Source organism: Cyprinodon tularosa, unplaced genomic scaffold, assembly GCF_016077235.1.
Source record: "Cyprinodon tularosa strain WSP-4 unplaced genomic scaffold, ASM1607723v1 ctg218, whole genome shotgun sequence".
Taxonomy (NCBI): domain Eukaryota; kingdom Metazoa; phylum Chordata; class Actinopteri; order Cyprinodontiformes; family Cyprinodontidae; genus Cyprinodon; species Cyprinodon tularosa.
In genome coordinates this window covers 621,195-637,483 of record NW_024038814.1, presented here as the reverse complement: position 1 = coordinate 637,483, position 16,289 = coordinate 621,195, and the positions used below count along the sequence as shown (strand labels likewise).

Below are 16,289 nucleotides of genomic sequence, written 5' to 3'. Positions count from 1 at the left end.
ATTAAATTCTACCTGAAGGGCAGGGACTTCAATGTGTAAGTAGGGAACTTTCAATCAAGGACCAGAAAAATCACATGCAGGGTTCCTCAAGGCTCCATTCTGTGGCCCCTCCTATTTAATATTTACATTAACCTCATAGCTCAGATTATAGCAAACAACAAGATTAGTTACTATAACTATGCTGACGACACACAGCTTTACATCATAATGGCACCAGGTGACTATGAACCCATCAGAATACTGCCTAGATGCTTAGAACAGATCAATATGTGGATGTGCTATAATTTTCTCCAACTGAATAAGAACAAAACTAAGGTCATAACCTTTGGATCAAAGGAGGAGAGATCCTGAGCTAGCTCACAGCTTCAGCAAAGCTAGAAACCACTGATTATGGAGGAAATCTTGGCGTTAAGAGGTAATGAAACCTGAAGCTTCAGAGGTAAATATAGGCAATTACTAAGTCAGCCTTTTTATCATCTTGAGAACATCTCCACGATTAAAGAACTAATGTCCAAGCAGGATCTAGAAAAACTCATTCATGCTTTTATTTATACTAGTATTGATATCTGCTACTGTATCTTCATTGGTTTGTCTAAAAAGTCCATCAGATAGCTGAAGCTGATCCAAAACGCTGCTGAAAGTTGAACAAATCAGCCGGGGTCTGAAGTCCTTCCACTGGCTCCCTGTAGTGATGGGCTATCTGAAGCCAGGCTTCGAGGCTTGTACAGAGTAATAAGGGGGCGTGTCAATGAAGCCCCGCTTCGAGGCCTGTGTTGTCTTGTTGAAAACCACGTGACTGCCAAAAAACGAGGCCTCAATTGCATTGGTCACGTGACTGCTTCATTTTGCGTGTCGGTTTTCAAAATAAAAGCGCGATGAATCCTGTTGCTTCGTGGGTTGTAGTAGGTGGTTTGGTATCAGCAGAATAGTTTCCATCAGCAGTGGTTGAAATGGAGCCGTCAAAAAAGAGAAAAACCTCTCATATGTGGGAGTATTATGAGATGACAGATCACAATAAGGTTTGTAAAATGTTTACCCAAGATCTGACTACATTTTCCTCATTAATAGCAACGTTGTGTTAACTTCCACATCCTTTTATTTCAGGTGAAATGTTTGCTGTGTGACAGGGGGCCTGTTTCAATAAGGAAGTTCAACCAACTCTGAATTAAAACTTGAACTCTGAGTTGACTTATCCTGAGATTGGAAACTCTTGAGTTTTGGGTTTCAGAACAGCTGAAATGAGTTAGTTCAATCAACTCTAAATTGACTGACTCTGAGTTAAGTGCGTGCACCACAACTATAAAAAGCCATTATCAATGGAGCACAGATATTACGAGTCACCATGGCAACAGCGTCAGACAAAAAAAGGTGTGCATATTTCTCACCAGCAGAACTGGATGTGCTTATGCAAGCATATGCAGAATTTGAACATGTATTTTAAAAAAAAAGCAACACGGCTGCAGCGGCGAAGGAGAGAGAGTTAGCTTGGGTGAAAATAGCTGCTAGAGTCAATGCGTAAGTTTACATTTTAATTACTTTTATACAGTGTTGGGTGTAATGAATTAAGTTACTTAAGTCATATAAATACTGTAATTAAATTAAAGACTATTAAAAAATAGTGGATTTAATATAAAATTTTTAAAAGGTATATTTTGATTTGAACTTTCTCCCTCTAGTTACACACTTTTGTCAATTTAAGATTAATTCATGAGATTGAATATTGTTTATTTGAAAGCATTAGAAGTGCAGTTTCTTGTCTCTCCTTGTATTGTTCAAGTGGTTGAGGTTGATTTGGGATTTAGAAAGTAATTAATAAGTAAGTAAAACAAATTAGTAAGTAGACCAATACTTTCTAGAGACAGTAATTATTACATTAATCTAATTAGACTTGTTGAAGATAAAATTTGTAGCTAGTAATTAAGAACTATTTTAGAGTAACTTACCCAACTGTTATAATATCAGAGGTGAAACTGGAAGAACAGTATTTTATTAAACCTAATTTAGTTTTCATGGATAGGTGCAATCCTGCAGGCATCAAAAGAACATGGCAGCAGCTGAAAATGAAATATAAAAACATACTTCAAGCAGGTAAGCCTTGAGCACATCATGGGGGTAGAGTAGCTACCTGGCTTTACAAACAGGATCATCCATAAAAGGACATGCCATTTCATTCCCTTTAATGCGCTCTACGTGACTGAAATGTGTGCAATGAATACTGTATGTCCCCAAAGAATCAATGAGGTGTTTAAACACCACTTCCTCTTTAAAAAAGGGGAGGAGACCAAAATAAACTCTGGATTTTCTGAAGAAAACCTGCTCCGGACCAGGTTAGGTTCACAGAGTAAATTCCCATGGTAACTGACTCTGAGTATAAGTTACCTCTCTTTCAGAAACCGGCTTGACTTACTCTGCTTTCTCAGGTTTAACTTACCTCCCTTTCTGAAACAGAAAACCCAGAGTTTCCCTCATTTCAGGGTTAACAAACTCAGAGTTTTCACTTAACCTCCTTTCTGAAACAGGCCCAGGGTGTTGGTCTACAACAACAACACATCATCAATGATTAGGCATTACAGGGCCATGCATGAAAATAAGCACACTTCAGACACAGGAGACACCAGCCAGAGTATGACATTGTCTTATGTTTTGTAAATTATTTCATTCATATTTATATCTATCAGTATATTATTGTGTCAATTAAATTGTTTTATATTTATGCGTCTTGCAGGTTCCAGGAAGCAGGTGCTAGATGAGGCTGTGGCAAATCTGATTGTAAAGGATTCCCAACCTTTTTCAGTGGTGGAGGATGAGGGCTTCAGAGAGCTCATTCATTTGCTGGATCCAACCTATGTTCTTCCTACTAGAAAGGTTTATATGTGTAAACAATAACAGCTAATGTGGTAATTTGAAATCATTTCAGTTATTAAAATGAATAATTTTGCTTTTTATTTTAGGCATTAAAAAAGATGGTGGAAGATAAATTTTTACAAAACAAAAGAAAAGGCCAAAGAAGACATCCAAAAGGTGACTGCCGTCAGCCTGACAGCAGATATGTGGACGTCCATGAATATGGAGGCATACCTGGCCGTAACATGCCACTTCATTGATCCCAATGACAAACTGAGCATTGTATTAATTGGAGTGGAGCATTTCCCTTCCACTCACACATCTGACAGTCTGGCCAGGGTAGTGCATAATCACATGGCGGAGTGGGGAATTACTGATAAGGTGAACTGTCTGGTGACTGATGCAGCTGCTAACATGATTGCATGTGCTAAGGCATTAAAGATCAGGCACTCCATCTGCATTGCTCATGGACTGAATTTATTAGTCCGAAAATCATTTGACCAGATCCCTGACCTCTGTGACATCCGCGCAAAGGCTAAAAGAATTGTGGCATATTTCCACTCAAGCACCACAGGTAAAGAAAGGCTAGAAGGGACTCAAATACAGATGGGAAGACAATCACAAAAGCTCCTAATCGATGTGGAGACACGCTGGAACAGCACTTACCTAATGTTGGAACGTCTGTTTCAACAAAAAGAACCTGTGGCCGCAGCCCTCACAACACTCAAAACTGATATAATTCCTTTGACTTCTCAGGATTATGAGATAATTGAGGAATCCTTACCCGTGTTGTTCCCATTTTTCCAAGCAACTTCAGAGCTCTCTGAAGAGAAAAGAGTGTCAATATCCAAGGTTATACCTTTAATGAACATGCTGCACCATGCAGTGCTTACAAAGATGGCAAATATCAAAAATGATGTTGCAAGACTTCTGTCTGAAAACCTATTGAGGCGTGTCAAAGAACAAGTCTCAAATATTGAATCATTAAGTGTCATGACAATGGCCACATTGCTGGACCCTAGGTTCAAAACTCTTGGTTTTCTCAGTCAAAGCAAAGCACAAGAGGCGGTAAGGCGGCTGAAAGCAGAATGTTCGACACTGATTGCAAGTAATGAAGGAGTCCAGCTACAGGAATCAGGAGATGCAGGAGAAGGCGCTAGCAGATCCTGTGAGTTTTTATATATTTTGACATTTTCTTGTGACATTTGTACTACTGTATTTCAGCTCTTGGAGTTGTGTATTATCTGTAATGATCTTTTGTTTTTATTTATAGGTGAACTGTGGTCTCTTTTAGATACTACAGTGGACCAGAAGAGGCATAGCTCCAATGCCACAGCAGATGCCATCGTTGAAGTGGAGCGATACCTTGCTGAAAAGAACCTAAGGAGACATGAAGATCCATTGGTGTATTGGCATACACAGAAACATGTGCATCCCCACTTGTACTGTATGGCACTGAAGTTCCTCTGTTCACCTGCATCATCAGTGCCGTGTGAACGAGTTTTTTCCAAGGCGGGGGAGGTCATCTGCCGACGAAGAAACCGTGTAAAACCTGAAACAGTGAAAAAAATCCCATTCCTAAATAAAAACAATTAAACCTAAAATCCAGAAATTTCTATATTTTCTTTTGTTTAATCAGGAGATGCATCAGAATCACACATCAAAACCAGACTAAAAGCCATTAGAAGAGGCAAACTTAATATTAAGAATCAGAAAGAACTCCTAGGAAGAGATGATTTTAAACAAATTCTGTCTTTAAGGAAGCAAGTTTCAAGCTCAAAGTATACAGAGTCTGCAGCAACAGTCACTCAGTTCTCAATACATTAAAGTAACACATATCTTCATTGTCTAATAAGTCCATGACATAAAAGAAAACCTAACACCACCACTGATGGTCAAGGATTAGATTGGCTACAAATCATTTTAATCATTAAAACATGATAATTAAATAGGATTCTCCTCTTACTAAACATGAGTTTGATGAAAACTTTGTGACAATATTGCATTTCCTAATATTTGGAAGTATGATCCAACTGAGTAACAAGGCTGTTACAGTTTCACCAGCAGATGTCACTAGTGAGTGATGAATGAAGCATCGAGTAATGAACTTTTTTCAACACTTTGCCTTGGAAAGCTTCATTGCTTCATGAGGCTTCACTTGCCCATCACTAGCTCCCGGTAGCTCAGAGATTAGACTTTAAAATCCTTCCTTAGTCTATAAATCACTGAATGGATCAGCACCTTAATACATAACAGATGTGTTGTCAGTGTATCAACCTCCCAGACCACTGAGGTCTTCTAGTTCCAGACGATTATGTCCACCCAGAACCAGAACCAAACATGGAGAAGCAGTGTTTAGTTCCTAGACACCATTTATCTGGTGCAAAATGACTGTAAAAGTGCTGAAAGCCTGAGTTCTTTAAGTCAAAGTTAAAAACCTATTTGTTTAGAGCTGCCTTTGACTGTTGAAGTTAAACTGCTAATTTAGGTAATATTAGTTTAAGGTTGTAATCCAACTGTTTTATTTGTTTTACTACCTGCTTGTATGATATTGTTTTCTTTATTTTCTTTTACTCTGCTTATACTGTTCTAATTTTACTCAGCTTTTCACCCAGAAAAAAATCTTATTTTCATTGATGAAAATGTAAATATTTAAACTTCTAACACTCTTAACAAAGTGGGGAGTGGTTAGGGCATAGAACTTGGAATCCTGAAGTTCTGAGTTCGAACCCCACTTCCACAGACTGCCACTCTGGGTTCCTGAGCAAAAGACCCTTAACCCCACAATGCTCCCCTGGCGCTGCACAATGGCAGCCAACTGCTCCCCAAGGGGATGGGTTAAATGCAGACAGTAGGTTTCATTGTGCTGTACTTGTGACAGTGTAATGACTATTTAAAAGAAACAGGCTAAAAAAAGCTTTAATTTGGTTTTATGTTAAAGGAAATGCACTCCATTGTAGGTTATTGCTATGGCCAAATACTTAAATTTAAAAAAGGATCACATAGCAAATCAAAGAAGTGAATAAATGAATGTAATTTTCCATATCCTTTGGCGACAGAGTGAACGCCATCATTTTAATCCCCATTAGCACAGACAACCTGCAGCTCATGAACTAAACTCTGAAACACTTTAATACCTTATGTATACTTTCTCCCTCCAGACATATCGAGAAAAGTGAGCCAAGAAAATTGTTCAGCAGTTTTGTGTAGTTCATTTCATTGCTCTGTATTTGTGTCAGTGTACTGACAATAAAAACTGGAAAAGAAAAAAACAAATTAGCTTTAGCAAGTAAACTTGACCTCTCTGCTGTGTTTGAGTTAATGAATGTATTTTTCACAGTCTCTGTTTTGCTAAAGTTCATTATTGTAAGATGCATCAGACTTGAGGCTGATTTTCTTTATTTTTTTTAGCTTTATTTACCCCCATGAGGCAGCAGCAAAGTTTTATTTGGTTGAAAATCTGCTATTAAGTGAGAGTAGCTGTGGGTGAATGACCTTGATTAGCTCATTTACGAATCCTTTCTTCAAGCAAATTGACTTAATTAACCAAATGATCGCCTAATGAAGGTGTCGCCTCGGAGACTGATGCCTTCCAAACGGAGTGTCTGAATTTATTCTGTGGAAACCATTCCCGCCTGACAGCTGACTGGTAAACCACAAAGCAATCCTATGAATCATAAACATTCTGCCTCTGAGATGAGTGTTAAACCGCAGGCATGGTGCAAAGAGATTAGGGGAGATATGTGCTAATTGCCTGCTGTGTGTCCTGGATCATTCAGTGCCTCCTCAGGCTAACATCATATGGTCTGTTTCACAAAATTCTAACATCAATTTCACCATTAAAACTGAGAGTTAGGATTTTAACTGTTTTATCTGTAATCACCTAAACTGCCAAATTTGACCAGTATATGTATTCTTCTTGATTTCAAAATTTGAATCTATTGTGTGTGAATTTATTTCTTAGCCATTGGTCTAAAAAACAAACAAAAATATTTGCTAAAGCTCTAACATGTGGATGTCATTGGAAAGGACTGGAAAAGGAGCACCTTGTTACTTTTGAGCTGTTTTTACAGTTTTATTCCTCTGCCTTGTAAGTAAACCAGTTTTTTAAGCAAACCACCTCATGAAAAGTTGCTGTATTCCATGAATAAGCTGAACCAGCTGCTCCCTCAGCAGAAATACTTTTTCAGATTATGCATTTGGAGAATATATGCAGCACCCCTGTGTGAAAAAAGACTGGTAGGCCAATTGACATTTTCACCACCCTTTCCTATAATGTACAATATCCTTTAAATCTTGCAATAAGAGTTAATGATTCCCATTAGCACCATATATGAAAGCAGAAATGAAGATTTGATTGAAAAATATCAAAAGAATACAATGCAAAATGTAATTTGTCTTTCCTATTATTATGTTGCAGGGGGGAGAAATACTGCAGTGGCGTCAAGCAGCACAGACAATCAATCTGCATTAAAAAGCAGCTGCTGCTATTTTTATCCACACATGCCTATGCATACTTACACAGGATATTAAATCTGCTTGTAATACTTCTTCTGCTTTAAAAGTAATGTTTAGTTTGGCTAGAAATGACTTCAGGGAAGATTAAATTCATGCTTGGTTATTAAGAAAGTTTACATTTAATTTCTGCAATTTCGGCAGTAGCAATAACCGTATTCAGAGCATCTTTATTTTATAAATTAAGGATTTATGGACCATAATAATTTTTAAATCACTTGATCTACACAATCATGCAATGAAAAAGAAAAGAAACAACCCTCCTCTTCTTAGCCCTGTAGAATTCATGGCCTCACACGCAGCATGCCTGTGTGCACAATGTGATTGACGCCACAGGAGAGGATCAGGTGCAGCATGTTTATCTGTAACCTTTAAGCCTTGTGGGCTGCTACAGGCCTACAGGGAAGGATTGATGAATGAGCCAAAGAAAGCTAAAACTAAAAAATGCTACATACTTTGGTGAGCAAAATCCTTATTAGTCACAAACTCAGACAAAAATATTTATTTATTTTTCTCAGTGTCCTGTCTGGCCATGTGTGATAAGAATAATTGTCTTGATGCCAAAAAATAGCCCAACAGATTTTACTTTTACAAGTGGAGCAGTACGGCTATCGCCACAGTGTGCTGCTTGATTTAAGCATGTAAATAGCTTTATTATAATTCATGCAGGGAGTATGACAGATTATATGGACACTGCAATGGGAAGGTAGGACAGGAAAGGGAAAACAAGAAAAAGGAGAAAATATGAAAGAAAGAGGAGATAAAAGGGAGATAACGATAAAACGTCTTCTGTCTGCTTCATCACCTGCAAAGAGATGTAAAAAGAACAGCACAACCAATGGATATAGTATTAGAGATACGTATACAATACGTATAAGTAGTTTTATAGTATTATTAGTATTATTCTGACATGTATACTGACATGTATACTGTGGTAGTTAAGATAAGAATATGGGCTTTCTGTATGAAAGTGAATCTCTAAGTACCTGGAACCAAGCACCTGTAGTTGTTTGTGATAGTGCACTTGTGCATGTAAAGTTTATCAAAAGGAAAAATGCTCAATTGTGGTTGTGACGAGCCAAGCTTTTTTCAAAATATTTAAAATTTCTCACATATTTGTTTTTTATACTGGTTCTAAAATACAACTGAGTGATTTTTTCTGCATATAATGTTGAGCTAATCTGCTCATAATCAATATCCAATCCAATCCAATCCACTTTATTTATATAGCACGATTTAAATAAACACAAGGTTTCCAAAGTGCTGCACAAAAAAGATAAAATAACTAAAATAAATAAAAGTAAATAAAATAAAATAAAATAAAAGCACTGCCCGCACAGGATAAAAATATGCATGTGTATACATAAAATCAACACGGTGGCATGGTGTCAAAAGCCAAAGAAAAGAGGTGGGTTTTAAGAAGAGTTTTAAAATGAGACAGAGAGGTGGCCTGTCTAATGTGCAGCAGCAATCCATTCCAAAGTTTTGGAGCTGCAACAGAAAACGCTCGATCCCCTCTGAGCTTAAGCCTCGCTTTAGGCACTGTCAGGAGCAGCTGATCAGCTGACCTGAGAGATCGGCTGGGAGTGTAGGGGTGCAGCGGCTCAGAGAGGTAAATTGGGGCAAGGCCATTCAAGGCTTTAAAAGTAAATAAAAGAATTTTAAAATGAATCCTAAGATGGATGGGCAGCCAGTGGAGTGAAGCTAAAATAGGTGAAATGTGCTTGTACTTAAGTGTGCCAGTTAAAAGACGTGCAGCAGCATTTTGAACCAGTTGAAGACGAGCAATAGTGCCCTCTAACTAAAAATGTACCTCAAGCTTTACAAGACTTAGTCATTAAACACTTTGCACTCAACATTTTCCACTTCCTGTATAAACCCAGCCCTTGTGTCCCATGAGTTAGGTTAAGATTTATGCTCTAAATTGTCCTTTTATTTCCACAGGAAGTGATGTACAAATTGAGAACCAATTGGCCATGTTTGTTATGTCACGTGTTATGGTGAATAAAACGTTGAGCGCAGGTGGTTTGCAAAATGACTGCTCCACCTCTCTCAGAATAAAACTGCATTTCCCTGGTGATGGTCTTATTTTTCTCTGCTGAAAAGGAATCCTGCTGAGCAACTGTTGCTGCATAGTTATATCTGCTAACAAGTTTTAACAATCTCGTTTTTAAATAGACAGATTTGTTGGTACCAAAAAACAAACACATGCATTTTGCTGTGGACAGTTTACATTTATTTATATTTTTACTCTTTGTGCAAATGACTATGATTGAAAAGGAAGCGTACCTGACATGATAAGCTGGACACAAACTTCATGATTTAAATAATCATTCCAAATTTGTTAATATAATGAATTCCTTCTAACTGATTAGTCTTTATTTCCTGACTGAAAGACAGAGATGATTGCTTAATCGCTAACTGGATCTGCTGAAGGATCACACACAGGATTTTTCAAAGTAAAGAAAGCAGCTGAATGCATTAAACTTTTATGGACCTTTTACAAACAAGATGTGATGAAAAGGATAAGAGGTAAAATTGTGACAGGTTTTGGGTGTGCTTTGGTGGCCCAGCGGTTAGCGCACATGACCTATGTATGGAGGCCTTAGTCCTCAATGGGGCTGACCTAGGTTCAAATCTGACCTGTGGTCCTTTGCTGCATGTCTCTCCCTCTCTCTCATATCCTCTTTCCTGTCAGCCTACTGTCCAAAAAATAGCTACTAGTGCTGTAAAACTAAAATTGTGACAGGTTTTACATTTATTTCACTGATACTGACTTTCCTTCAGTGATATTTGTTGCAGAACTAGCAGAGATTTTGAATTCGGATGACTAAAGCATGATTCCAGATGAAACAATCTAATCTGAAAAATCAAGCAGCTTCATCCACAAAAGCTCCAACCTGAAGATTCAGGGTAAGACAAAAGTCATCACTTCCAGCCGGAGATGTGTTCTGTTGCAGATTTCTACCTGGCTAATCTGTTTTAATCCTGGTAAATGGACTGGAAATGAAAAGGGATAAAATAACTCCAGCAAAGAACCCTGGTTCTTAGAAGAATTTCATATATTTTTTTTTTTTTTTACAAGGTGCAACTTCTTTATAATAAAGAGAAACTACACACAAAATCAATCTAATAACGCAGCAATGTATGTCAAAAAATATTTGTTAAATAAAAAAAAAACACAATAAACTGAATTAAAAATCATCTTTCAAAGAATGTAATCCAAATCTGATTTTTTTTTTTACATAAATTAATTTGTCCTGAAGTTAAACCTAAAAGGGAAGCTGAAAGTATATTTTGAATTGCCACCCTGCTGTGCTCATAAAAAGTAAACATCTGCTATTAAAGGGCCAGCAGCGGTTATTTAGTGGAGATGCAGAGTAAACTTCATCCTGCTGAAGTTTCTCCGCTGTTTTACATCAGAATCTTCATTCTATATATGAGCCAGAAACTGTCCCTGTACATTTTTATATGACAGGTTTGCTTACACTACTCATGTATAATCAGATATCTTATTAAATGTAAACATCCAGGAGTGGCTGTTTTATACAACAGAATCCACTACGAGCTTCAGTTAGTGTTTTCTTTTCTCGCTCTGTGCAGCCTGGATCATTTGCACATGCTCACGTTGGAAACATTACCAGGCAGAGAACACAGATGCCACACATTTGGTGGTTGGGAGAAAACTGTACTGTAAATGCTACGTCTGTGTGACGAGAGCTTGGCAGAGAAATGATTGGCCTAACATAGGTGCAGAGAGCCTATAACAGAATGGTGAGGTCATCTTAATGCCCACCACATCATTATGGAGCATTAAAAAGAGAAAATACCATAATTTTTGATTTTCCTGTTTCTTATTCAAAGCAAAGTGTAGTTAAATCTGAACCAAATAGAAGTAAAATACATTCTATATAAATCTACAGAATACTTTAACACTGATATATCTCCCCAGGCAATCGATGTAACAACTGCAAGATAGATTTTAAATGACATGGAGGACTCTGCTACTCTCCTGTGGATAGAAACTGTAAATTTGGGGCAATACTGCAGCAAAAAACTGACATATTTTGGACTTAAGGTAGAAACTATCTCTTCATGTCTTTGCCTCAACAGCTGATTCAGCAGGAGCAAGAAAACTAATGCCTGAGTGGCTGAGGAGACATTTTGTACTCTCCACTCTTTCTAATGTTTTATAAATACCTTTTTTTTCTTTGCTCCCTCGCAGCAAGAAGGTAATTAAGGTCAATGTAATTATTTATTGAGGTTTACTGGTTCTCCATGTCCTGCTCCGAGAATCACTGTTTAATCTTAATCCATAATTTATCATTTATGCATAACAACATTAACTTTTTGTCTTCTAAAAGGACAGTAGTGGACTGCAACCCAACAACAGAATGAATGGATGAAGAAGAACCCACTCAATGTCTGCAAAACACTGTTTTTTTAATAATGTTTTTGGTTGTATAAATTATGAAATACCTCCAAGCATATCAAGTTAATTAATTCATTTATTAACCACCAGTCATGTGTAAATGAACTTTTTAGCCATTAAAAAAGCTTTTTGCATAACGCCGCCATGCTTTTGAATAATCTTCCTGGCAGAATTTGGTAGTTCATTTAGGCGTCTTGACTTTATTGCAAATACCTCAAAGGACACAAATTTTGAAAGGGCTAATTTATAGGATTAAAGAAAAAAAAGGGTTTATTCACATAGAAAATTATTTAGCCTGTTGTTTTTTCTGGGCCAAATGCCTTCAACCAGCCTTCAACCAGTCATCAGTGCCAGATTATTCGATTTTGACGTTATTATATTGATATTATATATATGATATTTCTGATTGCCTGATTCTGACCCGTTTTGCCTCTGGATCTCTGAGCTTGCCTGTCCCCATTCTGATCTGTTTGCCTGACCTGTCTTTGGACTCCCGCTAGATTCTGCCTGTCTGTGTGCAGAACCTGGAACTGTTTCCCGACACCGTCCTGGATTTCCTTTCTGAACCTCTTTGGACCTTTGATCTCCTGGCTCTGACTCCCGAGCATGTCCCTGACATGTGCTTTGGCTTCGCCCTCTGAATTATCCTACTCTCTGCCTCTTGTTGGCAGCCGACCAGATGGACCAAACCTCATCCTCTGAGTTGGACTGAACTTTAAGACTAGGTCAGTGACTCATGCTCATTATCATCTGCTACCAGATAGACGTGATCACTAACCTGTGTTCTCCCCCTGCAGAGGTTCCTGCCTTAGAAAGCTACTCTGATCTCTGCAGTTCAATCTTAAATAAACATTTTGTTAAATCTAACTGTCTTTCCGCATCGAATACTGGGACTTTTTGTTCTTAACCTGAAACATTGTACATTTTGTAAGTGACACTCACTGGCCAGATCATTAAGGACTCTTTGCTAGTACTGGTTGGACCCCTTTTGCCTTCAGACCTGCCTTAATCCTTCGTGGCATAGATTCAACAAGGTAATGGAAGCATTCCTCAGGAATTTTTTGTACCATGAGTTCCCCTCTCAGTCAAAAGTATTGATAATTATCCAAAAGAGGAACGTACAATAACTGAAATAAAGACTGTTTTACTGAATCTTTTCATTGGACCATTTGATTTTTATAAATGTATGCTTTCCTTCTCAAATATAAAAATAACATAAATATGTTGCCTGGAAGTTTGTAAGGAATTGAAATAAACCTGAATTAAAAAAAAAAAAAACGTAGCTTCCCTATAATCACATTTCAACTTGATGAATTAGGAAAAAAATTAGTCAGACCGAGTTAATTTGCGTTGCTTTGTTTTTATCAAGACACCTGAGCTGCTTTGATGAGCTCCGATACTTCAGAGTGAAAAACAGCTGATCCCAGGCTGTTCTCTACATCCAGTCTGTTCCTCTGCTTGGTTTGGATGTGTGTCAAAGCTGAAGGTGAATTCAAACATATAATAAAAACCTACTTTTTGGTTGCTAGAGGCTTGTTTAATTGTTCAGTTGGGCCCTCAGAAAGCAAAACAAATCCAAGCCCTATTTTATTTTACTACCTAAAAAATCATTCATGTCAGTCAGTAATTAAATACAGTAATTCAGGCCTTCATTTTTGAAGAGTTTCAAGCTGCAAAATGTTGCTGAACATCCTTTCTTAATTTTCTATCCATTTTCTTTTCCAGATGTTATCTAAATAGTAGCTTGGTCTCACATTGAGCTCACTGACTGTTCTTTCTTTTGACAAAAGAACCACAAATTAAACCAGTGTCCCCCTGTGAGTGACAGATACTTCTGTTGTCAAGGAATAAAAACATAATTTATAACTGCACAGTTGCATAATATGTAATGATGTAGCAGAGATTAGGGATTTGGAGTCATCAAATCGTCTCTACATCAGGTGTTTTTTCTGCCCAGCCACTCAACCCTTTGACTCCAATCTGCACAGGTGAAACCAAAATGGCTTAACAGAACAAATACATGACATAGAGAATACTTGCTGACTCCAGATCCCCATCTCTGTGATGTAGACAGGTTCATAGTGGATATATATGTATATATATATATATATATATATATATATATATATATATATATATATATATATATATATATATGTAAACCAAGTGCTAAAAAGGAAGACAACCAATTGAACTAAAGTACCAGTCAAGGTTACCACCACCTGAATTGTTTTGCAAGTTTGCTTCTCCTTGTTGAGGGAAAATCTGCCCCTGACACTGCAGGGCAACCCGACCCAACTCACCACAGTCAATTCCAAGCTGCCAGACAGACAGGACAGGACAATTTTTGATCTTATATGGAACAGAGAAAAATTGTCCTTATCCTAATCATTTCACCCTGGTAAAGAGACAGTACGGATGCATCCATAGAGAGCACAAATTAATTCGACATTCATGCAAATTATGACAGTGTGGAATATATTTGACAGTTTTTGATATATTATTCCTTTATAAAAAAATAAATGAAATAAAAACAGACCAGCAATCATACAAACACATTTACAGAAAAAAGGCATTTTTTATGAAGTGGTTTGTATTCAGTTTCTCATTTTTATTTGTGTTTTAGTTAGAAATCATTATAAAGAAGGCAGTTTGGAGCAACAGCTTCACAGCTTCTGTCTCCGGACTGTGGGCGGAAACTGACAGCGTTTAAGATGCTCAGAGCTGTGAATTTTACTGTGAGTGTTATGGACTTAGAGCTTGTTTCCTGAATTTGATTGAAAAACAATGACTGAATGACCCTTTAACACATTTAATTGAGTTGCATTTCTATATGACGTGTATTTAGAATTTTCTGAATTTTTGCTTTACAAGGCTGAAGTGTAGCCAATTTAAGTAAAGTAATTTGAGTAAAATGAACCAAACATTCGCAAAGTATCACTTAACTCAAACATAGATTCTAGTCTTTTCTCTGCCGTTTGTGTATGTTGATAATGAACTTAAAAAAAAAAAAAAAAGATTTAATGAAATATTTATTATGTGCTGATATTTTTTTAAAAATAAAACTGATTTATATAATTTCAGTAAGAAAGAAGGATCACAGTTTTGGCAATGATGATTCTGTCTGCATAGCAGAATGTTTTGCTCTATTTGTTAAAAAGAAACTCCTTGTCATCTCTCACAAAGACCTTCAGAAGTCAGAGGCTTTATGATCTGCAACAGCTGTCACGTAGCATCAATGAGGATTTGAGTTTTGTTGCAAAAAATCCAGAGCAAAGCCAGTGACAGATTCAATGCAGTGATGAGAAAGTTTGGATGAAGTCACTGTAGGAACAAAGACATTATTATACATTCTATAGAAAAAAACACTCATACCTAAACACATTTTGTCCACTCTTTACAACAGCGTGGCTGCACAGGTGCAGGACTTGAAAACACACTATACTGTGTCATACTGTAGGTGAGGACTACATGCCTATCTGCTAGATGACCTGAGAAAAACAAAAAAAACAACTGCTATAAAGACTGCCCTTTACTTAAAGTCGTAGGGAAATCAGATTTAAAAGTCAAATCATTCTGGCTTAAACATGTATATAAATGTATTCTTTATCAGACGATATTGTCCCAAGAAAAAAAAACCTTTCTAAAAATCTATGTTTTTTTTTTTCTTTGTTGTCTTATGCAGGCCAGTTAGTTATATGTCAGCTTGTATTCCTAAATTCAGCCAAACATATATATCAATGGTCATCTGTCAATCAAATTGTTTTGGTCATAGCATCTTGATTCATATGTCACAGCTAATATACACAACGGTTGAAAAAAGAATCATTATTTACTTTACCACTTAGTTCCATCCCCGTGTTTACGGGGATGGAAGTCTGTGTCTTCGGCAGGCGTAGAGCTAACAGAACTGGCAGCGTTGCGATGTGTTGTGCAAAATAATATTCTGCAGATAATGAATAAATTATTAACTAGAACTGGAGTTATAGTTAGTTATTTAACCTATTCAAAATCAAAAGTGAAATCAATTTAGTGTTCTTAGTTGAATAATTGTAGCTTTAATTTACTTACTTACCAGGGATTGTGGTTTCACCTCTGGAGGGTTCCTAGACCGGCTGTTAAAATCCAGGTATCCACCAATCTAGTGGCCCAGGCTAAGTTATCAGCAGAGCTATTAATTATCAATAAAGAACCTTTTATCTCTGTTTATTCACACTATTGCCAAACGGGGGTGAATCTGACCTGAGTGTTAAACTGTCCGCTATATGGAAACACAGAACTACTACAAGTTAAACAATGATGTCTTTATTCTAATATTTCAGGATTACAAATAATCTAACATCTATGCAAACACTACACACTATTAGAAAAATAAACACGAGATTTAATGACTAGTTAAAAGAAATCGAAATAAAGAATGAAAAAAAAGAAGAAACCCTAAGTCCGTTTAACTGGCTTCTGAGATTGTCCAAAATATGCCAAATGTGTTAGGTTTCTG

The 16,289-nt window shown here is 37.0% G+C and overlaps 1 protein-coding gene across 1 annotated transcript; it reads left to right on the top strand.

Moving 5' to 3' along the window:
* Positions 1-826: 826 nt before the first annotated feature.
* Positions 827-12,432, top strand: LOC119784070 (zinc finger BED domain-containing protein 4-like). The gene is made up of 7 exons (XM_038285930.1): positions 827-1,019; positions 1,105-1,127; positions 2,526-2,623; positions 2,726-2,865; positions 3,601-4,012; positions 4,118-4,389; positions 12,313-12,432. Exons 1-7 carry the CDS (start codon positions 951-953, stop codon positions 12,430-12,432), a joined length of 1,134 nt encoding a protein of 377 aa, XP_038141858.1. The 5' UTR covers positions 827-950.
* The last annotated feature ends 3,857 nt before the right edge of the window (positions 12,433-16,289 follow it).